The sequence below is a fragment of the Drosophila arizonae genome, chromosome 2 (genome assembly GCF_054131065.1).
Source record: "Drosophila arizonae isolate 15081-1271.41 chromosome 2, UAZ_ARI_1.0, whole genome shotgun sequence".
Classification (NCBI taxonomy): domain Eukaryota; kingdom Metazoa; phylum Arthropoda; class Insecta; order Diptera; family Drosophilidae; genus Drosophila; species Drosophila arizonae.
In genome coordinates, this window is record NC_142922.1 from 25,715,617 (window position 1) to 25,740,964 (window position 25,348).

The 25,348-nt window shown below is 39.9% G+C and overlaps 1 protein-coding gene across 1 annotated transcript; it reads right to left on the minus strand.

Moving 5' to 3' along the window:
- Positions 1 to 4,759: 4,759 nt before the first annotated feature.
- On the minus strand, positions 4,760 to 24,496 carry amon (prohormone processing protease amontillado). The gene is made up of 12 exons (XM_018000101.2): positions 23,774 to 24,496; positions 11,244 to 11,351; positions 10,400 to 10,670; positions 10,293 to 10,330; positions 8,270 to 8,346; positions 7,608 to 7,696; positions 6,917 to 7,092; positions 6,525 to 6,838; positions 6,219 to 6,452; positions 5,980 to 6,144; positions 5,805 to 5,922; positions 4,760 to 5,738 (listed from the first exon to the last, which is right to left on the minus strand). The coding sequence occupies exons 1-12, from the start codon at positions 24,017 to 24,019 to the stop codon at positions 5,577 to 5,579; spliced, it is 1,998 nt and encodes a 665-aa protein (XP_017855590.1). The 5' UTR covers positions 24,020 to 24,496; the 3' UTR covers positions 4,760 to 5,576.
- Between the last annotated feature and the right edge of the window lie 852 nt (positions 24,497 to 25,348).

Genomic DNA, 25,348 nt, shown 5'->3' on the forward strand with positions numbered 1-25,348 from the left:
GAGCCTGACCGAAGGATGCTGCTGACCAGATTTATAGGCCAACATAAGCATAAGCACAGGCCAACAATGCCCGCAGCAACAGGCTTTGCCCCCCTCCTTAACGTTAACTCTGCCTGTTTGAACAGGTCTGCTAAGCAATGCTCATTTATGCACATAACGAGGCGCCATACATCAGCAAAGGGCAGCCAAGATTTGTGTTGATGTCGGTTTAGCTGGTCGACTCGATGAGCTAAATGTCCCACTGGGCCCACTGGGGCAGCATTTATATTTAGCTCAAAGCGTACAATTTGTTAAAATATATTAAGAACCTTCCTATCTCTCTCTCTCTCTCTCTCTCTCTCTCTCTTTATGTATATCTCTCCCTCTCAATCCCTATCTCTCTCACTCTCTCTATAGATCTCACCCTCTTATTTCCTGACTCTCCTTCACGCACGCCTCCCCCCCTCTCTCTTCTCCCATCCTCTCTCTCTAACTGTCTCTGTCTCCCTCTGTCTTTCTATCTTTCTGTCTGTCTCTTTCTCTCTCTTTCAATATCACGGTCTTTACCTCTCTCTCTGTCTACCTCTCTCTGAATCTCATTGTCCCTCCCACTCTTCATCCTTCTCTCCCTCCCATCCTCTCTCTCTTTCTTTCCATCAACGTTTAATTTAATTACTTTTGCCACTGGCGAATGGAAATAGAACCACAAAAAAAATTAAATAAAATGAATACAAGAAAATAGAAATTTGTTCAGGCGGTGTCGACTTAGATACTAAATAACTTAAAGACCCCCGCAATGGGGGCCGAAAACTTTGGTTGCTACAGTTGCTGGGCAGCTGTCATATAACTGATATGGACAGCCGCCAATAGCTGCGTGTCCAAAGTTAAATAACATGGCCTAGGGTCAGGTTGTCAGGTGCTTGTTTTTCTTGTTTTCTGGCGGACGCTTGTTTATCTTTAGACCGAAGGCAAACACAACTAAGCCCAAACGATAACAAATCGCAATGGCAGTCAAAAGTTGCCACAGAACTGGCCGAAACGATAAAGTAAATTATAAGATTTTGCCCGAGCTACGCTCAGATTTCATTTGCCGTGCAAATTTTCGTGGCCATCGATACGGTGGTGCAGTGGCAAGTGGACTGGGTAATTGATATCGGCGTGTGCGCGAGTGTTCTTAATTAAAATATTTCAAAGTCTGCGCGTGCCTTAATTTCTATTGGCCCATAAATCATGACATCAGCAGCCGCCAACAGATACAAAAGACATTGTGCATAAAACACACACACACACACACACACACACACACACAGAGACACATGGGGCCAGTGTGTCCAAATACAAGCAGCTAATAATAGCAATTACGGTGCCAAACACACAAAACCATTAAGGGCATTAGGCCTAAGCTGGCCCGGTCAAAGGTCAGCAGACAAATGCAATTGTGCCATAATTACTCGTACGCATTAGTAGCCGACCGAATCGCTGGCAAATGGCCAAATCGGCCGACGTATTTGAGCATGGCCCACTAATTGTTTGCGATCTGGTGAGCAACACAACAAGCTTCGCTCCTATCGCTGCTCAATTAAACTGCAATTATCAACAAATTAAACAAACGGAGCAGCGACGATTGACATGTGTGTGTGTGTGTGTGTGTGTGTGTGTGTGTCCGTGTCGATGGCGCAGGTTAAAGTGCGCTAGCCCAATTTTGTCATGGCGAAAACTGGCCAAAATGAAGCATTAATATTAATGAACCGCGCGCGGGGGTCGCGGCAGGGGCGACTGCGACACACGCGACCCCAGGCAGTTCATTAAAGTGTCAAATACTCGCCGCTTACAGAAATGTCCAAAGTCAAGCTCCCCCCTCTCACTCTCTCTCATTCTCATTCTCTCACTCTCTCTCTCTCTTTCTCGCTGTCTCCCTGGTCATCACCAAATGAGCGTAAAACACACAAATTTATTTAAAAGCAACAACAAACAACGAAGAGCCGGCCACAAGAAACTTGACAACAAACCTGTTGCTGCTCCCATTTGCTGTCGCCCCATCTGACCCGGCCCGAGTTGGCTGTCATTATTAAAATGTCATAAATCATAAACTTGTTACTTCTTGCCAAATTATTAACATGTTTGCCTGCACTAGCAAACTAACTGCTCGAGTAACTCCATTTCAAGTGCTCGCAAATCATTTTGCATAAGCAATGGACAAGCAACTCGCCCAGAGTGATTGATGATTGATGGCAACTGCAACTGGCCGAATATTGCGCACTATTTTGGGCCTAAGCGAAAATTCCTTGGCCGAAAACTCAAATTGTGCAAGTGCCGAAAATAGGAGGCCTCAGATGATATGCGAAATTTGACAGGTCCAAAGTAAATGAGTGGCAAATTCGTTTTGTTTTCTAATTTGGCATTTAAAGGCGAGAGCCTAAAATTATGCCAGCCCCAGGCTGCATTTGGCTGCCGAACGTCATCGTCGTCGTCATCATCATCAGCTTAGCCATTGCCATGGCCAACGACATTGACGTGGGCTACATAAACCGAAAGCCAGCCCCCTCACTTCAAGACGCCGCTGCCTGTCTGTCTTGAACGCTAAAAACAATTAGTATGACAATTTATCATAGGCCCGCAGGCAAATGATTTATGAACGCGCAGCCTGCCTTATACTCAATACATCAGCAACAGCACCAAAAACAACAACAACAACAACAATAGCAACAACAACAGTAACGCCTACCTCACCATTTTCAGAGTTTTGCGTATGGCGCATTTTTATTTGTTTTTGTGGGTGCGTCCGATGTTTGCTCATTTCCTTCCTTCCGATGCGCGGCTCGGCGCCTTTAGCGCTGCGCAATTTATAGTTAATAAACATTTCCTGAAACGAAAACTTTTGCTAGTCCCTTGCGATACGCGAATTTACACATATATTATATAAATTGAGCTGTAAGCCATTAAAGTGCCTCTAAATTTTAATCTACAAAACTAACGCGAATTATGCAAGAATTTTGATAATAATTAATAAGGAATTCCTTTCCTTTGCTAACTTTTTGTTGCTTTCAAATTCCTTGTTAACTTCCCCTGGCATTTTTTTTTTATAGTGAAATGCCGAATAAAGTGTTTTTTCCTTATATTTTGGCAAACAAATACGGAAAATTTTAACAGTAATATTAAATGTTAGCGGGAAATGCTATTATCACAACTTCTTCAATCATCGAAAAACATGTTAAAATATATTTAATAACAATGGATACTATTCTACCTACTCAATGAATGATATAATAAAGGAAATAAAAGGCATGCAAATTATTATTGACTATTTTTATCAGGCATATTCGTTGGAGCTATCGATCATAACTAATGATTACAAATCGAATCCTAGCTCAATAATTATTGCCCGAATATAAGAAACATATATTAATAGGTATGCATGCAATCAACAATACATGTATAACTATAAAAATAATTTTCATTCCATATTTAATGTCAATACTAATTCCATCTTATATACATATATTCGTAATATTGAACCCCAATTAATTAAAATGCAGCTGCATCTCGCTAAGGTAGCCCGCTAAAACTGTGAATACCTCATACATATGGATTTATGATAGTAAAACTGTATACCTAATAGTGGCGAGCGCAACAAATGAAAAAGCTTTTGTAGAATTTTCTGGACAGTGTTGGACAACTCATCAAAAGCAAAGCTGACAGCTTCCAGTTTGAATATTTGTGTAGATTTTCGCAGGCGGGTTTGGGTCGCAGCTGTTGGAAAAAGCTCGTCGAAAGCTTCAAGTTTTCTCTCTCGCATTGAACATTGGCCATATATGCTTATGCACATCATTCACAACTGAAATTTCTGGCTATTGGCATGTAAAGTATTAAAAATCCGGTTTGGCCGTTTTCCAACTTTTATTTACAAAATTAAATAGATTTGGTTTGCTTAACCGTTGCTGGAGAATCGAAAAAGCCAATAATAATGATATTTAATGAGTAACAAACAAACTTTCAATGGCAAATAATAATACTGCTCGAAGATCTATCTGTTCTGTGTTAGGTTCAGTTAAACATATGTCGTATATATACTAGATCGGTTTTTTGTTTTTTTGATTTGCATTTTCATTTATGTGGTTATTCTGTGTGTATTCATAGTATCTACAACATTCAATATAACTTCACATCAATATAAGTTATTTATCCGATGATATATATATAGGTTTATATATATATATATAGGTGTGTGTATATTTTATTTTATACATTTATATGTATATATATTAGTTCTCTATATAGACACTGTCTTGTTGCATGTATATGTATATATGTATATATATTTGTTATTGATGTATAATATTTATGTCACTGTTTACGTTTTGTCAAGCGTTAACATCGCTCTGGGATAATAATTACACATGTTCTGCATATATTTAAATACGTATATATATATATGTATATATGTTGGTATACATATATAATTTATATATATATATCATTCCTTTGCACTTTAGCCCATGAACTTTAACAATGCCATTTATAAATTTAGTTGCTTTACACTAAACACGTCAATCTCTGCTGTTACACATTCAATGTTCTGCAATTGTACTTTCTATTTATCATTAATATTTATATTCCTCGTTTATAAATAACACACTCCTTTTATATATTTATTTTTGTTTTATCAAAATTATAACTCAAATCATTTGCATGCTCGTTTTTATTATTTTTTGGCCCCCGAAAGAAACTGAGAAAAAAACTTCGTCTGCAAGTTATATGCATACAATAAATACATTGGAAATTACAATTACAGATATATTTATATATACTCATAAATAATAGATAGATTATTCTTATAGAGAGATTTTACTGGAAGCGGTGTGCAGCTTGGACTGACTTCCTTTTCTTTCAAGATCAACATTAACATTTGATGTTCATATTGTATAGAGAAATGAGAATAGTTTTCCTTTCATATTTTGTATATATCGTAATTAAGAGTCTAAGAGCATAGGACACAGTTACAGATAAGGTATATATGTATACACATCGTTAGATATAGTACATTTACAAGACATTTCCATTATTTAAGAAGATAGTTGTGTGTATTGTTCAATGATTCCCTCGCTCTGTTGCTCACTAATGAAATAACTAATGAAATACACGTATGCTATACCTGTTTCAAATGATTCTTTCTGCTTATGTTTGATAGATACTACGGTTTTATCTTTTGCTACGATTCAACTAATTTGGTTTCTTGGTTTCCTTCAAAATTTGTGTTTTTTATTATTTAAGTAAACTTTGTAGTTGACTAAAAAAAAATGTGCGCTTGAACAACTCCATTACAATTCATATTACTGGAAACTCAGAGGAGAAATTCTCAGGGCATCAAACAGAATTTCATAAAATTGCAACCAAACTGAACTTTTAGCTCAGTTGATGTTTCAACTAAAAGTTGTAGAGACTCGCATTTACAGCTCTATTAAATCAAAGATTGTGTTCAATCAATCCCATTTCAAATAAAAAGAAACACAGCCTACACATTCTTGCACTTCATACTAAACTGAATGATAAAAGCCAGGTTGACTAATGGACGACGTCGCAGATGTCACGTACAGCGCTTACTTCATCTTCTTGTCTTCGTGCGCCTTCTTAACGATGGCCAGCTTCGAGTGCGGCGAGGATGGCTTCAGGGTGCGATAAGGGGCCTCCTTCGTGCCATGCAGCACCAGCGACCACTCCACCAGATGGCCAAGTCGCGTCTGAGCCGAATTGAAGCGTGCCTGGAAAGCAAGCGAGAGCAATTACAGGCAATGACCTTCAGCTATCTGTAACAGCAGTTAACATACTTCCAATTTCCATACGCCTTGTGGATACTCGCCCCAGGAGTGGGTGGTCATGAAGGGCCATTTGGTGAAGCCATCGCGATGATCATCATCGTTAGCGCGTCGCGACAGAATCATGGATCTAGCACGCGAAATGAAGGATAAACTCGTTCGATTTGAGTTTTCAACTAACACTTACTTGGTGCCCATAGGGGAGGTGAGGAAGAGCTCCAGGTCGCCGCGTCGCGATGCATTTGCCGTGATGACTGCCTGCACGTGCTCCAAGTAGTTCACTTCCGTATCGGTGCCCTTGCACGCATCAGTTTTGATTTCCCAAAACAGCGAGCGACCCATTATGATTGGCCTACATATGAGTAGCCTTGGCTTAGCACACACCCAAAACTCAGACAACAACAACAACAATGTGTGTGCACTTACTGTGGCTTGTTAATCTCGCCCGCCTCGCAGTGATAGCGTGCTGGCACCGAGTGCCACTGCTTCGCCAGGGTCACCATGGCGCCCGCATCGAGCACACCGAACCCAAAGAGGTGATTGAACTCCAGCCCGACGCCGTTCATTGTCCAGTAGAATCGGTTCTTGGCATCGAAAAGGGAATTGCGTTTCGATGTCAGCACAGTCAGATGCTGTATGTCGCGCCAAGTGAGCTGAGGGCTGTTGGCCAAATGGGAATTGAGATTTGCATAAATTGATGTAAGAAACTCGACCGCACCTCCCAATACTCACTTCGCTTCCAATGCCAATGCAAAGACGCCAGCTGCCTCAGGTGCCGCGGCGCTGGTGCCCGAATGGGTCGTGGTGCACTTGCCGTATAGGTCGGTGGTGGCGACCCCAGTGTTTGGATCCTTGGCACCATTGCTGAACGTCGATGCCAGCGTCGAGCTGCAGCTTTCATCGTAGTGCGCATTCTGGCCATCGTTGATGGCGCTGTTAATGGAAATTGTCCACATGGAGGCGGCATAGCCATCGCAGTTGCAGTCATCCTCCTCGCCGCCATCGCCAGACGCCCAGACATAGATGTTGCCCAGGCCATTTCGGCCCTGCAGGGTGGCCAGAAATTAACGATGCTTAAGATTTCGAGCAGCGAATAGAGTATATCGTATATCGTATTGCATTACCTCATTCACACCCTGGACAATGGCGCGCATGGTGGCATTGCGCGGCCCATCCACCGTCTTGCCATCATCTGTGGGACCCCAGGAGGCACTGTATATGTGGATTTTGTGCGGCTCATGTCCCATTGAGTTGGCTTCGATTAGGTCCGTCATATAGGGCTGGTCCAGCATGCGTATGCCTGCAGAGTATCCATTAATCTTAATGCTCGCAATTATAAATCAACATTTATGGTCATCTATATAAATGCCGCCCAACTGTTGCTAGCGCTCGCTATTTATTCTTTTTTACTTTCACTTGACACTTTATGGCAATCGTAAAAAAAAGAAATAAATAAAAATAACAGCACGCAATGTGTGCGATTATCAAATATTCCCGATTTTTCGCATGATTTTTCCCACTTGTGCTATAAAAACGACAGATAAGATTCGAGCCGATTTATGTGCCCACTTGTGGTGCTCTGGTCTCCCGAGTCTCATACTTTGCTTCAATTAGATATAGCATATATATGTATATATATATATTGCAATTAATGCAGAATGCAGTGGAATATTTGTCACACAGCGCGTATACGTGATGCAATACTTTAACACTTGACTTGAATATTTGGATTGGCTTGGCTTGACTTGGCAAATTCATGACTGCTCCTCGTCGCCCTCCCATTCTCCTTATTTACTACGTGGCAAATCCACTTACCTGCGATTTTGCTGTCATAAGCAACACCCACGCCGCAAATTCCATTATCTCTGGCAGCAGCCACTTCGCCAGCACACCGAGTGCCATGACTGCAGAAATGAAGGATGGAATAAAAGAGAGAGTGTGAGAGAGAGAGAGAAAGAGGGTGAGGACCTTCAGAATGACCATTTTATAACTATATTTGTGAAATACGTGGCATTTGCCTGCGCACCTCTTTCGGATGCTTACAATGAATGCGATAAGCACGAAGCAGCTAAAACAAATAGGACCTTCCGTGAAGAACCTTCAAATATCAACGGCTGTCGCACACCGGAAAGCCAGAGGAATAACGAAATGCGCAGTAGGAAATCATAACAAAGCAGGCAATTAACGGAAACCTTGCAAATTGCCTTTTTATTTTTGGCTCCAAAGTAAAAGTGAAAACAAACTTTAAAAAAAATTACAAAACTGAAAGAGCAAAACTTTGCGAATTGTTTCGTATTTCGTTCTTCGGCACAGCTGCTTACTTTACACAATTGAAATTCCAAATGCCAAGGCAGTAACTCAAAGTACTTTCCCATCGGCTCTTACTGCCGGGCTATTAAGCCCGCTCCACTTCGCCACTGCCAGAGATGCTTATGAGCATAAGCCCCCAAAGGCGCTTAGGCTGTGCCGCGACTTACCTGTTAAACCAGTCGTCTGTGTACCGCGGATAGGGGAATGCATCATTGCTGCTAAAGTCGTAGCTCGCCTCGGCATTCTGCAAGTGAAAGTACAGCGAATAAAGTGGGTGAGCAAGTGGGTGAACAAATGGCTGGGTGGTGCTCCACACGTAGAGCCATTAATAGAGAGATATACGCAGTAACTGCGTCAAATAGTCGGCATTGCGTCAGTTTTAAGTGCATTTTGGTGTCTCATCACGCATAATCTGCCGACCAAAGCTGCCCATTAATGCTAATAACAATTTGCAGTAATATTTGCAGAGCACTTCAATCATGCACATGCCAAGCGAGGGCAGTCCCAAAAGTATACGTAATGTACATAGGGGCGTTTATATATGAAAAATGGCAAATAAGTAAAAAATAGTCAGAAAAAAAATATACTTAGTTTCGATGATTCCATTTCATATATTTTCAGAACAATTATAGATAGTGCTTTATTTTTTTGACTGCCCACTTATTTTGCACTTCGATATTATCTAATAAAGTACACATTACATTTTTTTTTTTTTTTTTTCAAATCCCAACTCTCAGAATAATGTAAACAGAATAAATATTTTTATTTATTTTTTTTTTTTTACCCTTGTTCTGTTACTTTGATTCTGGGAGCCGTTCTGCTTTAATTATACCCAATGCGGCTAGTATGACACCAACAACTGCTGTATACGCCAGATAGTTGAGACAACACTATCGGGTTTTAATCTGATATCATTATGCCGAGCAACGAGAGCAATAGGAAAGGGATTAGTTAGACCATGGCTCTTTCCGTGCAGTGACGTAAGCAAGGGATAAAGGCCTGCACAATTAATTATTGGCTGCTTTGCTGAGTGCTGTGGGAGGTGGGTTTTAGGACAGGTGTTGTATTTAGATGCTATTAAATCGAGTTAAGCCTTTATTGAAAAGCAACGACAGCAAAAGTGAGTTAATTACCCAAATGATGCTATTTGGTATAGCTGAGAATAAGTTACATGAAATCTTAAAGTCAGGTCTAAAGTCTGATAGCATAGTCATAAGAAGTTTATATTAAATTATTTGATATGACAGGCTCTTTTAAATAGGATATATATTTGTATATTTAAAGAGGAAATCTTAACTCCACTAAGCTTTAAATTATTTCGTGATATATTTTAAATTTTAGCAATAATTTGCGTATGCATATGTTAGTTTATCATTTCAAAAACAAATTAAAGTATTTAATTAAATTCGGAATAACATACTGACAATCAATTATAATAATAACTGAATTTTGGTGACTTATTTAAATTGTAGTTTTTGTTGGTTTTGTTGATAATATATATATTTTTTTTTAATCGTAATATTTTAAGGTTGTCAGTCCAGCAATTTTTGGATATTACATTAAAAAAAATAATAATAATAATAATAACAATAAAACAACAAAAACTACAATTTAAATAAGTCATCAACATGCAAATTGGAAATTGCGAAATGCTTTTTTAAATTCAAATTAGAGTACTATAATTAAATTCAGAAATGATAAACTAGCATATTAACATTAAATTAAAATAACTGCCAGATTATCACATTTGTAATATTACAGCTTCCACAAAAAAAATCAAAAACCAAAACCTGATATATAAAAAGGTCATCAGTATGCAAATGGGAAATCACGAAATGCGGGAACTGATTATGTTATTTAAATTGCTTCGGTGCGTATAAATGGTAAATCATTTTCATTTATAATCAAACTTTTACTATAAATAAAAACCAATCAAAACGGAATTTCAATAAAGTTCGCATCTTGATTTGAATTGCATCTGTGGATTAACTCGATTCTGCGAAGCTGTGTGCAGTTGAATAAACGTCAATCGTTGCGTTCATTTGACCATAGCACTGTGCAAATATAATTTTGAAAGCCATCAACTCACACGCATACACACACACACACTCACACATACACACGCACAGCAATGCGTTTGACGCTGCTGGCTTTTGAGTTGGTTATTTACGACGGTTCGCAATTACTTACATAATTGAATTTCAGATCCGGATGCATGTAGTCCACGCCTGTATAGAGGATAAAAATAAAACAATTTGGAATCATATCGACACAGCTTATTCATGCATGCCACCTACCGTCATCCATGATGGCCGTGGTCACGTTCTTGCCCGTAATGCCCTGAGCCCAGGCAGCCTGTACATTCAGATCCAATCGCACCTTGCCGCCGTTCTGTCCGGTGTTTTTCAGATACCATTGCAGGGGAAAGTACGGATCCGTCGGCTCCACATCAACGGTATTCGGTTCGCCCAGCGTAGCTGCGTAGTGCAGTCCATGAATTGCAGGAATTGCCGGTCGCAGACCACGCTTCTCGCGTCTAAAGCCCGCCTGTTGAACGGCCGTGAGCACCTGAGGAAAGATTTCAAGGGGAATGTATCAATATCGAGATGCCTGCTGTCAACGGCTTGCATAAGCCCCTCGCACATGGACACATTCACGGGTCGACCTTGTGTAAGCGTACGTGTACGTGTCCGTCGGTAATGCTAATTTCGTACATATTGGGCATTCGGGTTCCGGCCGTGGACTGCTGATTGGGCTGACAGGCGAGCAACGAGCAAACTGAACAAATATAACGAATCTGCATAATTCTCTTATGTGGCATTATGCGTATTGTTTAGCAGCTGGCTGCCTGCCTGTTGCATTTTGAATCGTAATTATCGAGAGTGGCCCACTGTCACGTAGCGGCCAGCTAGATACACCGCTCACCCGACTGCAATGCAATCAACGTGATTGTGGTTGAGGTGGTGCAACTTGGACTGTCGAGAACGCAATTTGCCAACTGATTGCCAACTTGCCAGCGGAAGCACTGAAGCGGCAAACTGAACTCTGACATTTATGCAAGGAAGTGGGTGCCAGGGACTTGGCTTCAGCTACAGCTACAGCCACATCTACAGCTGTCTTTAAGTTTACAGTTATACTCACCGAGGGATGACTCTTGAGGACACGCGTGTGCATCAGGCTGCGCCGCGAACGAGCGTGCGGTAATGTCTTGTGCTTGAAGTGATACTCATGTCCATCAGCGCCGACCAGCTGCAATATCAGAGAGGAATATTATTTCATTAGTGGATGCGTGCCAGACTCCAACTTTAATTGAGCTTAACACATTAATTCCTTTCTTGTTCTACGCCAGCCAGTTCTGAGCCATAATTGACTTCAGTTGGCCATTCCCCAGCCGCCGACATCCCAATATGTAGGTGCACGCACATACATAAAGTTGGCAAGCACGAGAGCCCATAATTGCGTTTGAAATTGCTAGTCATGGGCATCATCTTCATCTGCCCCATCAGCAGCATTAACAACAACATCATTAGCTTTATTACGTATATTAGCCCTCGGCCTTGGCCGAGCTTTAGTAAATTGAGAGTTTACAGCGTTCCCTTCCTGCCCGCCTGCTAGGCTTCCTTCGCCTTGGCTTGCCTTGGCTGGCAGCCTGCTCTAGTTCCAGCAGTTATTTTCCATTTTCCCTCAATGTAATTCCAATAAACAGCATATCGAGTTACGCGCATTACTCACATGTGCCCGGCCCTCGCAGTAACTATTCCCAAGTCCCCAATGCGACCGATTCAGCTCCCCCAAAATTGTATTCTTTGCTGAATAACAACGCCCAGATGAACCGACAATTTACACGCATCAATGTAATAAAAGCCTACAATTCACTTGTATAAAATTTCATACAAAAATATCTCCAAAAAAGTTTATTATGAGCTTGCAAAAGACTGGAATATTCTGAGAATTAATTTTCTTCAGAAATATTATAACGAGCAAGTAGAAAAAAGTTTTGAAAACAGTTTAATTTCAAATATTCATAGTCTAAGAGAGAGTTTAAATTTAAGAATATATATAAATAGTATATATGAAATGATATAATAGTATGTAGTAGGTTTATTGCACTGATATGATAGACAACCTCACATAAGTCACGTCCCTGGGCGATGCCACGGCACGCAGTTGCTCGTGATTCAGCCCTGAGTCACGCAGCTCGAGAGTAAAAGTTTTCTTGCTTAGACTTTTCGACTGTTTTATAAGTTTCACACAACTTGGCCAGCTGTTGGGAAGCTCGTGTCCGTCCGTTTCCTTTACTCCCACAGATTGCCAATAATTAACTGCCGCCTGAGGGGCGCATCCTCGCTTCCTTGGGGCTGATAAACGGCTTAACTAATGCGCGGACGAATAATTACTTTGATAGTCAACAGCTGTTGCGACTGCCCACGCGTATTTTTTGATTTTCGTTTATTTTTACACATAATACGCTTAGAATGCATAGGCTTGCCTCAAAGATGTAGCTGGGCCATCTTTAGCCTTCTCCCTTTGTAAAGAGAAAAGTTTGAAACACTCGCCTTGCAGCCTGAGCAGCTGTCAGTGTGTATGCAACGTGGACCTAGGCTGGGCAATGCCTCAAAACACCCTGCGGCCTTACATACAAATTACAAAAGGCTTGTGGTTGACGAAGGCTATCATTCTGTTGACGTCGCTCAGCCCACTCATCAGAAGCCCCACAAAAGTTTATAAATACACTCCACCCAGATTTCTATTGAATTCAACTAAAATAAAATTGAATTAAAGACAATGAGCATAATGCAAATCGCCCGCTGTCAACAATAAAATGCCCAGGCCATGTCCCGCTGTGAGCGCAAGGAAGAAATATGATATTCTGATAAAAATACATCCTCGTCGAACTAAGCCTCAATATATATATGTAATCAAAGCAGTGAAAATCGCTCGAAGGCTTACCCTGTTTTAATTTACAATATATTCCAAAAATATTGCGATGAACGTCATTAAAATCGATTTGTTTTTATTTAAACACAAAGCACAATTTAGGCATGAAATGAAGTTTATATTTATCAGAAACTAAACGGCTTTTGCAATAAATTATTATTCATGAATTTTTCCTTATCAACAGAGCTGCTATCTAGGGATGTTCGAGACAAAAAGAAGCAGGAACAGGCATTCAGTTTTATTTTTGCGAAGAAGAAAATTGAGCCAACTGTGCGCCATCAGTTCATCATCATTGAGAGCCATTGGCCGGATGGAGGGTTGAAGGGCTGATGATTATGAGGGCTTGTCTATTTTTATGCCCTGATAATTTGTGCGCGAAGTACGCAGGAGACTGTAACAGCTGGCCAGCTGTTAACTGTTGCCCGCTTGCCATTGAAATTAACTGGCGGCGAGCTGTTGGCCAGAGCCATCGATAGATAATAATGAATACAGTGTGCGTGGGGCGCCCGATGTGCGGACCCATATAAATTAATAAGGCCAGCTCACTAATCCCAGCAGCCATTCGCGGCTAAATTGAGCGCATATTTTTAGAAAGTCTGTATAATTTTTGCATTACTCCTAATATATGAAGCATATGGCAGCGACAAAATGGAAAAGCAAAATAACAAAATATAATAAACCAAATAAATAAACTTGATGCCTGAGCTTTGAGTGGATTGAGCAAAACAAAAATAGCCACACACAGCGCACAGCACACAAAGCTAGCTCTCAGTGTTGTCATTGTCTCTATGGAGCAGTGTGTGCGTGTGTGTGTATACATGTAGTACACAACGTATTATGAAAATAATGTGTCACAGCGGGTGATAACGCGGACAGCAGCCAAGCAGCCAAGCAGCTGAGCAGCCGAACAGCCGAGCAGACAGCAGCACAGGCCAAAGCAAAGTCAGGCTGGGCGAGCAGACACTTCATGTGACTTGTGGCATGTGGCATGTGGCACCTCCTTGCCCGCTATCGACCCCAAGGCAAAGCGCCGTGTGAGATACTTAAGCCGAAACAACACCCACGCGCATTTAGCAACATTTGACAAACTGCCAGCACCACGAGTGGGTGATTATTTTCTGTGTATTGTGTGGTGGCAAGTAAACGCGTCGATTGCCAAAATGGCGTCGGTAATAGCTTATGTTAATCGTAGTTCATAACAAAAATGCGAGTGAAATACATATGATTATTCGCGCCACTTGTTGCACTGTGGTTATTTGTATATGCCACTAGCAGGGAAAGGACAAAGGCTGAGGCGAGCTAGAGAAGCGGAAGACAGCCGCAGTGTGGGCGGTGACAGCAGCGCTGTGATATCTATGTGGACGTGGCGAGTGGCATGTGGCATGTGGCACATCATCCTTCAAACTATGTCAGCGTCACAAATTTATGGATTTTAGCTCAGCGCGGAAAGTGAATGCACTGACGAGAGAGCTGAAAACAACAGAATGTTCACAAACAACAAACAACAATGACAACAACAACGACAATAGCAGCAATAAGCAACAGCTGCATTCTTGTTGAATGCAAACAGTGCCGCACACACCCACACGCATCTTTGTGTGCATACATCCCGTTTCATGTATGTTTTTGATTGCCCTGCGGGCAGTCAGGCCTGGCAGGTGGTTGTTCTTTGGTAAGCTGCGGGCTTAAACCACGCAGCAACAAAGGCTTAAAGTCGACAACATTATGCAAGGGCTTTTGTATGTACATATATTTGAGCTGATAGAACAGTTCATTAGTTTTCACAGTGCGCATCGTTCCGATGTGAGCAATGAAATGTGTTTTCCAATCAATTCCAAATTCCATTCTATTGTGAGTGGAACAAAGAAACTAATATTTGCCATAAATAGATTTTACATTTCGATTTTCGATTTCCATTTAAATTTCCGCATTCAACAACTTCAGCTGAAAAGTAGGCAACACATTTTCTTGATAGCTCGTCTGCAGTGCAATCATTCGTTCATTTTCAGTGCACATTAGGCTTAAGCCCTATCTCAAGGCATCTATGTGTGATAACTAAAGTGAAATCCATTTGTCAAATTTATGCCGTTGGCTCAACTGTGTGACAGGCTCTTCCACTGCCATCGTTAGCCATGCCTTATCGGTTCGTGTCGCTTTATCAGTAGCCAACTATATTTCTGGTAGCACTTGAGCAAATGACTACTGCCATGCACATAACAAGTGTTTGCTATAATGATGCACACACATCACACATATACACACATACATACATACACAATCGATAGATACGCACGGGTTCCATGTAAGCTGATAATAGTGCTTCGTATAGCAACTATGGAGCGGCTGAACGAAGTTTTAGTCTATGTATCTATGTATCTATGTATCTATGTATCTATGTATCTATGTATCTATGTCTCTATGTCTCTATGTATCTATGTATCTGTGTATCTGTGTATCTGTGTATCTACGTATCTATGTATCTATGTATATATGTCTCTATGTCTCTATGTAAATAGAGGTAAATAGACTATGTATCTATGTATATATATATATACTATCTATTGGACTTTCAGATCGGACATGACATTCAAACATTAAACTAAATAAAGTTGCGTATCGAACGAAATCTAAATCTTGAACATGACTTTTTTTGCTGTTCTATGAAAAAGTTAACAAGTTTTGAAGAAGTTGTGCTCAATGCAAAAGTTTCATTTGGCTTTTTTGTTTATATGTCACACAAAAGTTTAAATCAATCAAAACTATACGAAATCTTTCTTTTTTGCTTTGCTAAGAAAAACTAGTTAACAAAGTTTTTGTAATTCTTATGTTATAAATAACTGGAAAATAAAATGATGATTTAAATCTCGTTAAAAAAAAATTAAAAATAAAAAAAATTGCACAAATATATGGGCTTTAAAATATGGGCTTTAAAATTTTTCATATATAATAATTATTCAACAATTTAAAAAATCACACTGAATTCTGTTAATCATAGCCAATGTGCGCATTTTCTTTTCATTTTCCATTGTATATAAACAAAAAGTATATGAAGCGGGTGTGAGGCAGCTATTTTTGTGCTAAGGAATGTCTGAAATTTAATTTCAAATGTTTCAGCATATGCGACTCGAGCAGCTCCATTGTTTGGCTGAAACTGTGGCAAATAATGGAAAACAAAAGAAGAAAATATTTGATTGGCGTCTGCGTAAGCCCTATTCAGGCGGCAATAAACGGCATGCAAATTACGCAGAAAAAGTTGAAGCTGTACAGGTGTATATATAAATATGTAGCTGTATACAGATAGACAGGCGGCAAATGAGTGAAATGCAAATGATTTCCACCAACTGTTGAATTATTCAGCAGGATACGCCGCGCGAAGCGAAGACAAACAGACGTCAGGACTAATAGGATTTGATTGAGGATTTTGGCATGTGGCAGTCATTGTGTCAGGTGCCATGGCCTTGCCTGGCCTGGCCTGGCCAGGTAAACAGAGCCATGATTTGTTGGTCCTAGCTTAAGGTAGTTAACTGGCTAACTGGGTGACTTGCGTGAGCTGCATTAAAACTTTGTTGGCTATAAATAATTGAAAAATTCTAAATGGATGCACTCAGGCTAGTATGAGCCGTCAGCGAGTCGGTGTTCTGCAACAGCGACTGAGCATGACATTTAATTAGCCCTAAATGTCACAACAAGTGGTTGTCATGGCATTGCCTAGCAGCAACGATGCACCAACGGAGTGAATTTTAATTAAAATTGCCGAGTCGAAAGTGTTAATAAATGGACAGCTGCTTAATAAGGCAGCAGGAACTCATTTCCCAACTGGGTCACTTGGTGGGTCAGAAGCCAAGCTAAAGGCCAGGCCAAGCTAGGCTGGGCCGAGCCAAGCTGATATCGATTGATACATTCGAAGAAACAGTGTGACGAAGCGCGCATGAAAATAAGTTGGTCGAGACTGGCCATAATAATCGTATAAGTCCGTGTGCTATTCAGAGCAACAACAGCAACAACATGTTCGCTATTAAGTGAAATAATTATCTAGCTCACTGTTGACATTGACATGCTGTTTGGCTCATGCTGCGTATGCGTGATTTCCTCCAATAGCAGCAGGAGCGGTGGCCGCACCATTCAGTGTGCATTCCACGCATTAGTGGAACTCCGTCTGACTCTCTCTAACTCCTCCTCTCTCTCTCTCTCTCTCTCTCTCTCTCTCACTCTCTCTCTATTTCTAGCACTCTAGCTCTCATCCTCTAGCTGGGTAATTAGGTTTAATTATTTTGATCTAATTTTCAAATGTTTTTCTCACACTCTCTCTCTCTCGCTCACACTTTCTCTTCCTCTGTGGCCTTCCAAGCAGCACTCTAAGCTCATTTATGAACATTTCACTTACCGCATGGCAATCAAAACTTTTTCGTCTGCTCTTTGATATCTGCAAAGTGCTTACATAATTAATATTAAAAGAATCCTTCAACAGGTGTAAGCAAAAGAAACTAGTACCTGCCCGCTTTGTGTGGGTGCATCGAAATTGATATGCAAGTAAAACGGCTGCTGTCAACTTTCGTAATATTCTGGGAAGACTTTTCTATTGATTAATTTTGGAATATTTCTAACCGTAACATAATCCATATTATTATTATAATTATTATTATTTTTTTTTTTTTTTTACACGCTTAGTCTAGTGTTTTATAGAAATATATGTGAGAGGTAGATTGAGGCGTGGCAAGCCTCTTAAAATATACAACTACGTGCTCGATCAATTTAAGCACATCCGTCCGTCTGTCATTCATTAAAATACATCGCTTTTCTTTTTTAAATAGACGAAAATTACAAATGAAATCAAAATTTATTCATAACTAATTATTAATATAGACTCTAAGTAGATATAGACTTAAATATATAGACTTAAATAGCTTAAGTACCGCACGAGCTGGAGACTTCAGATTAATTGTTCAAGACTCTGCAATGAACGTAAAATTTGAAAATATCGGATTTCGAACTCTGCTTGAATTTGCAAAACACAAAAACAATTAAACTGCAGACACTTGTAAAAGAATTAAATTAAATAATAGTAGGAAATTAAAAATAATTGTATTAGCTCCTTGAAGGGTTCAGGGTATCTTCTGGTGGCACAGACCCGACTTTAGTGCTTTTAGTTTTATAATTAATTTTTTATTAATAACGCCGCCAACGCCATATCAAATAACACAATTTATGAGAGCTTGGCTCTTTCACAAAGTTCTGCACATAATGAAAGCTTTCATTTTGCTGAAATATAATATATATATTTAAAATGTTTGCTCTTTTGTTGGCCATTGGCGGATAGTGTTCCGAAAACTTTTTAATAAGCATTAGTGCTAATTTCGGGCCGAGTAGAATGCATTAAGTTTTCATTTAGGACCATGCATATATAATTCGAAACGAAACGGGTAAAGCGAGCGGACTAAAAGCAAGAATAATGCGATACCTGGCATACTAACGGGAATATGGCAAACATTTACCAAAAGTTGGCTTTTCCATCAAAGTTTACCAACTGCTGCTGAATGGGCCAAAGCACACACACAAGCATCGAGCTCTAACGTGTGTGTCTGTATGTGTGAGTGTGTGCATGTGTGGAGTGCTCAGGTAAGTGTCACTCTAATGATTGAAATTCAGTTGCAAAAATATGTTATAAAGAGCTATTATAATATAGCCACAAACTATCATTTTATTAGACAAATTTAAATATTGATATCATTTCTACAGCTACGATATATTCGACTGGTTCGAGTCCAATTTATATGAAGCATCGAACATAGCGCGTGCTCAGACAAAACTGAGGCTGGCCTGCGTTCCTAAAAATAAACATATACGTATGTATATATTGACTTGGCGATGAGCGTGGCATATACGTGATATTCTTCTCGAACCATGTGTGTGTGTGTGTGTGTGTGTGTGTATGTGTGCTTGGGCTATGCATGTAGAGTTTTTTGTCCCTGCGGCCCTTACATTTTAATAGTAAAAGCATAACCTTTTCCTGGCATGTACAACTTTCGTCTCTGTTTGCCCGACGTGCAAGTCCTTTGTTTGTCTTGTATTTGCCAACATATGTTTGCCTTTGGTTACAAATTGCCAGCAAATGCCTCTGCCGTTAATTTGCGGAGTCTAGCGAACAGACAGCGAGACCGCAAAATTTGTTAACTCATTTCTCATTTTCCATAATAAATGAAACAAAAACAGTAGACAAATTGAACCTCAAGCTGAAACTGATAAATGCCTTTTAAATGTCCAAATAAATTATATAAAATTGCCTCTGTCATACGGCAGCGTCACTTAGCGTCATTTCCCTTGTTAACCATGGTTGCCTTTCTACTTCAATAACCATAAGATATGTACGTTTTGTCAGCTAGATTATGCAGAGCAAACAACTAATGAGTACTGCATATTTTGTAAGCATAAAAAATGGAGTGCATTGTGCAGCTATGCATATTTAATTAGCTCTGACATTCCGCCAACTTTTTATGCTGGAAAAAGTTGCACGAGCAAACTCCGCGGTTGCTCTCATTACGGCTGAAACTTTACTAAATTGAAATGAACTGTGTAATTAGGGCTCACTTTAAGCATAAATTAAGGTGGAATTTAGAGCATTGAATTCTACGACAAATCATTTGCATAAGCTACAGCAGCTAAATTGAAAATATAGTTTAAGGAATTCGAGCAGCAGAAGGAGCAGAATGCATTGATATTCACAGGGGGAGACAAGCATAACATGATACCCTTTGGAAATATTTATTTTACATTGCTTCTATTCTCCTTTAACAGTAGTGAGATGAAAAATAAATAATATATTCCATTTCAATTTATTTGTTATGCTGCATGCATATATTTCATTATTTGCTTACAATATTAAATAATTTATGCAGCTTTTTACTGAGAAAAAATAGTTTCGGGCTATAATTAAGGAAATGTACATATTCCCATAGCATATATAGCATATATAGCCATTCAATGTTTTGACCCACAAATAATAGCTATATATAACAAAATATGTTCTGCAAGTTGTTATTGTTACTCCCCGTTCCTCCTCTGGCCTGCTGTTGCCTCTGTTGTCAAGGCTTTGGTTTGGCAAACAGAAATCTTAGCTTAACGCTTTGTGCAAGGATTTGCGACACACCGCCTGATGCCGCGCACCTCACAGCGAACGTGAGAGTGGCGACAGGTGGGTTTGTTGGCTTTATAAGTTATTACACATACAAGCAGAATGTGTATGCCCAAAGGCTCAGCGCAGCTACAAAGTAGGTATTAAGTAGAACTTTTAAACACCACAAAGGCAAAAAAAATAATAATATTAATAAAATGAAAAAGAAAAAATCCCTTTAAGGCGTTAGCCATGCAGCACTTTGAGAATTTTCTGGTCATTAAAGAGCACAGACGAAAGACGGCACAAAAATATCCAGCCTAGCATAAAATTAAAGGTCGACTACGATGATTGCGTTGAGCCAGGCTACGTGGGCGATGGTTGTCCCCTGTCAAGATTCCTTTCTCATCCCGGGACATATGTGTTTACCAAAGCACGAAATTGACTAATTAAAATCAAAATATTTAAATTGTAGGCGCAAAGCAAGCTCAATTTTCAGTTATATTACAGATGGAAATTTACATATGTAAGCGTGTAGCTAATAGCTGATAGCTGATAGTCAAAACTAATAGCCTATTGCTGATAGGAACTCTTACATCGAAAGCAATAAAGCCTAAACGCAGTCTGCGCTTATATGGCTGATAAAAATCCAGCGCCACTTCACATGCTGCGTATACGCAATATCGATTTGAGCAAACCGACTAAGTATAGGCGTGTGCCGGTGCCTACTCGCTAACCCACGCTGAAAAGTTGCCTTTTTATACGTATATATATTTCTGTATATATAAATGTACATATATATACTTTTATATATGTATATTGCTGCTTTGTCGAACAGATTGTGTGATTTCGGTTGGCAGATAGCGTTTGACGTAAGAGCAACAGATTTTTTCGGCAACATGTGCCGCAATTTTATTACCTTCGCCGCAGCCAAAAAAAAAAAACACAGTGAAAGAATTTTGCTGTTTATCTACTGAAAGCATTGGGCACGAATTGTATGAGCATACGAAGCGGAAGTCCAGTCGGCACAAATTTCCAATTAAATTTCCGTGTACATTTAAGCCCATCGAAAAGGTCGTCCATATATACATATAAAGAGCTCAATAAGAAAACCTTTTGTACTCTGAGTACTTTGGTTAGAAATTTAATATTGTCCTGCACAGGGATAACGATAATAGCAACGTGCTGTTACGTATTTTGCAATATTTATATCCTTTCATTTAACACTAAAAATACATTTTCAGAAATATCGAATCTAGCATTTATGCATTCTTAATTATTAATACTAAGAAGCTAAGAAAATTATAAGCGCCTTATCCAATGGGCAACGAAACTGCCTGTTGCTAAAAATATCAAGAAAATGTAAGCTTCTAGCGGAATTAATTAAATGTATAAAAATATATTAAGCTGAAAATAAGAAGCGTGCCTAACCTTAGTCCGAAAAACCATCTCGAAGAGTTTAATAATATCAAATAAAATATGAGAATAATCTAAATGAAATACTAGTTATAATGAAATGTAATTTTAATTTATGGTTCTACTCTACTCTAAAATTAATCAATTTATAGTCTTTAATTAAAAAAAATAAAAAAATAGCTAAAAAATGAAAAATTAGAATTGTCTAGTCGGAAGATTCTCCCTTGGCGCACTATATTAAATATTTTGTTACACTTAGCTGAACCTACCTAAATAAGAAAAAAACATATTTAAAAAAGAAAATAAATAAATAAATTATAATATAAATAATTCCATGAAAATCGAACATCTTATTAATGATAAGGGAAAAAAACGATAAGGAACACGAATTGCGTTCATGCCTACATACAGAAATTTTAGATTCTGATTTTTTTTTTTTTCAAGAACTCCCATTCCCTGTGGGATTGTTTAAAATCATTTAAAGTCGACGTATTTGCAACGTGCCTTAAGATGAATTGAGCCCATTGTGGGTAAATAAATAAATCATAACTTAAAATGTCAATCTTGATTTGCTAATATTCACTTGGGTCTATTAGGTTTTCCTAGAATACAAATGCAATAAAAGACTATTTTTGTACAACTGTCTGTAAGCAAAGTTTTGAGAACTGGCAAATGTTATCATGAGTAACATCATTGCAAATGTGAGAAACTATGAGAATGTGAGAAGTATGAGACTTTACCTAGAACGTTATCATGATGTATGCTTGTGCTGCGCAATATATGTTGTTGTTAACTAAAAATATCTGATAATTGACGCATATCAAGAGAGGAATCTGTGCGTGGATGCAGTGCCATACTGTGCTCCCCCTGATTGCATTGTGCAATATATTAACGTTGTCATGGCGGCAGCCCTCGTATATCGCCGGGTTGTAGCTATGCCTGCGGCGTAATAAATGTAAGCGTAACTAGCACTCGCGGAGCCAAGGTTCAGGACGAGGGCGTGTCTCAGGTAACTAACTGGGCACAGTAAAGGCAACGCGAAGTGGCTAAGGCCGGCATATCAATTTACCCATAAATCAGCATTACATAAATAAAGTTGAGTGTATAAACTAATTGGATTTGGCGCCTGCTTCGCATTTCTTTATTGACGCAATTGTTGACCCTGACATCGGGTTATTAAGCGTTAGCTACCTAATTACAGCACCTAGTCCTGCCGCATAATTGCAAGCGTTTCGGACATAAAATAGCAGCTGCTTGAGCAACGAACAATTGATGCCAGTGATAACAGCGCAGAAGGTTAAGCAACAAGTAGAACTACTACATACAGAGACATAATAGCTGTCAATCCCAGACGACTGGCGAAATATTACCCAATTCGCGTCACAATTCTTCTGATGGCTTCCATTGTTGTTGTTGCTGTTGTTGTTGTTAGTGAATGCTATGTTCGACATATCAGCATGTTAGGTTTGTTATACTTCTAAAGAAAAGTTGTTGCCCGTAGTTGTTGGCCTTGTGCCCGTTTGCCACATGCAACACAAAATGCTTGAAATATAGCGCCCGGACAGTATGCAATGGAATTTTTTTTGAGCGCCAGCCGGGTGATGGTCGCCACAGTTGTAGCTGAATTTATAATGCTTTGTATACCAAGCACGCGTCCCACACTCACCCACACACACATACACGTTCACACATACGCAGACACACTCACATGAACACCCACTTAAGCAGTCACAATAATTAACAGCCCTTGACGATTGCAGCTTGTTTTAGCTGCTGGTTGTCTCTTTTGGGCTGCAAAACATGCCGACGCCGTCGGAACATAAAATAATTGATTTTTCACAGCAAACGACCAACTGACTTGACTGGCTTTTGTAATAAGTAAAGAGTACAGTGAAAGCTCGACGAGCGCACAGCTCCCTTGGGCATAGATCCCTTCGACTTGGTTGACGGAAATAGACGAATGCTGAATGCTATACAGTTTTTGTTAATTTCCGTAAAAACTCTGCCTATGATGAACTCTGATCAGCTTGTCTAAGGACAAGCATAGAGTGTGAACAGAGCTCACATTCGTTATCAATATTTTGGTATATTCCATTAACATGCAATTATTTGAATTAGATATATTTACGTTCTCGACACTTATTTGACATATGTGTGAGTGTCTCTATATAGTATTCACTGTACTGTGTTGTGGCCACTGATTACTCACCGGTCCCAGATTCTCGAAGCCATACTTGTCGGCCAACTTGTGGGCAAAATCATTGTCAACGCCCCGACGGAAGCGCACCAGAAATGAGCTGGTGAAGACGGCATGATTAGGTTGACCGCCGTGGCCACGGGCAGCTGACTCCGATTCGGCGATAGCCAACGGCAGGAGCGTCGCCAGCGCCAGCATCCCGATGCATAGCAGTCGCCATGAAGCAGCAAAGCTCCATGCAGCTGCCACAATAAACATTTCACGCGTTTCGCCTCGCAGTCGTTGCTCGTGCTCCTAGTTTTTTTTCGGCTCTTTTCCTTTGGACTCTATTTGCGGCTCAGTTAATAATTGCGACGATGGGGCAACGCTGGCGCCACAAATTCGTGCACACGATTTTGACTGACTGAAGCAGTAGCGGGAGTTTTTGGGAGGTGAATAGCAAAAATAAAGACCGCGCTTCACTAAACACACAATTAGAATTCGTAAATTCTTTGTTATTGACAAATCGTTCAAGAGCCGGCAGCACTTGAAACTTATGCGCTGCGTAACTGCTTGGGCAATTAGCTCCACGTCGTTGAGTTAATATTTTGTCCCTTATTATACTGGTTCTCTATACAATTTGTTGTTGTCTGCGCTGCGTTGCTGCTGTGAGTTGTGCCTTGTTATGCGCTGCCACGAACTTTGCTTTGGCGTTGCGCGCAGAAAACTGTTTGCCAGTCTCGGCTGTGGACGCCATTATGAATATACGTAAGGCTACGCACCATACAAAAGCATTTCGCGAAAAGCTCACCGAAAGCTCTGCGACAAGCTCTCGCTCACACCCCTTGACAGTTGGCGCCCACACAGTGCATTTCATTTGTCACTAGTGCTATGCTGCTCGCACGCCCAGCTGCTCCTTCAGTTTGGGCTCAAGCTCTCCGTGTTCACTTCGACTTTGTTGTTACTTTTGCAGCTCGGTTTGCGCTTTGTAGACGTCACCAATTTGGTTGACCCGCTGCTAATGCCTCCTACCATATTTTGCATCCCCCCTGAATACCATATTCCCCTCGCTCCAAGATGACTATTGTTGCCTATTCTGTCTTGTTTTTTTCGATTGCTCGGCTTGTTGCTCGGCTGCGATTGGCTTATGCTGCGCATTGCCAACATATGGCAGCATACTTTATGTTCTAGATTCATTGCATTTTACAAAACTCAGTACATACGCACTCATATATATGTATGTGTGTGCGTACATGTGCGCGTATATGTTTGTGGCTGTGTTTGTGAATTGCTTCTTACGCGAATAATAGCTGAAAAGAGCTTCAACTTTGACCTTCGCCCCAATCTAGTGGCGTATGGCCGAAAGCATGCATTAAGACGCTCAAATGAGAAACGTTCCAGCTTCAGTCAACTTAAACTGCAGCTTACAGTGCCCCTCAAAGGCCAGTAATTAACATGCATTTCCAGGTAAGTCACATTTAATAACAGCAAATGTACAAAACATTTAAAACTTTTAAATATCCATCAACGCCAATGATGAAACAAACATGTTTCTGTGGTATCTCCTTGCAACATTTGAAGCATTTATATGGTTTTTAACATGTAAAT

Coding starts and splice junctions, on each gene's coding strand:
- amon (XM_018000101.2), bottom strand. CDS start 24,019: ATGTTTATTGTGGCAGCTGCATGGAGCTTTGCTGCTTCATGGCGACTG. Junction 10,671..11,243: donor TCCTCAAGAGTCATCCCTCG/GTGAGTATAACT, acceptor ATCTTTCCTCAG/GTGCTCACGGCCGTTCAACA. Junction 6,453..6,524: donor GCATTGGCATTGGAAGCGAA/GTGAGTATTGGG, acceptor TTTGGCCAACAG/CCCTCAGCTCACTTGGCGCG.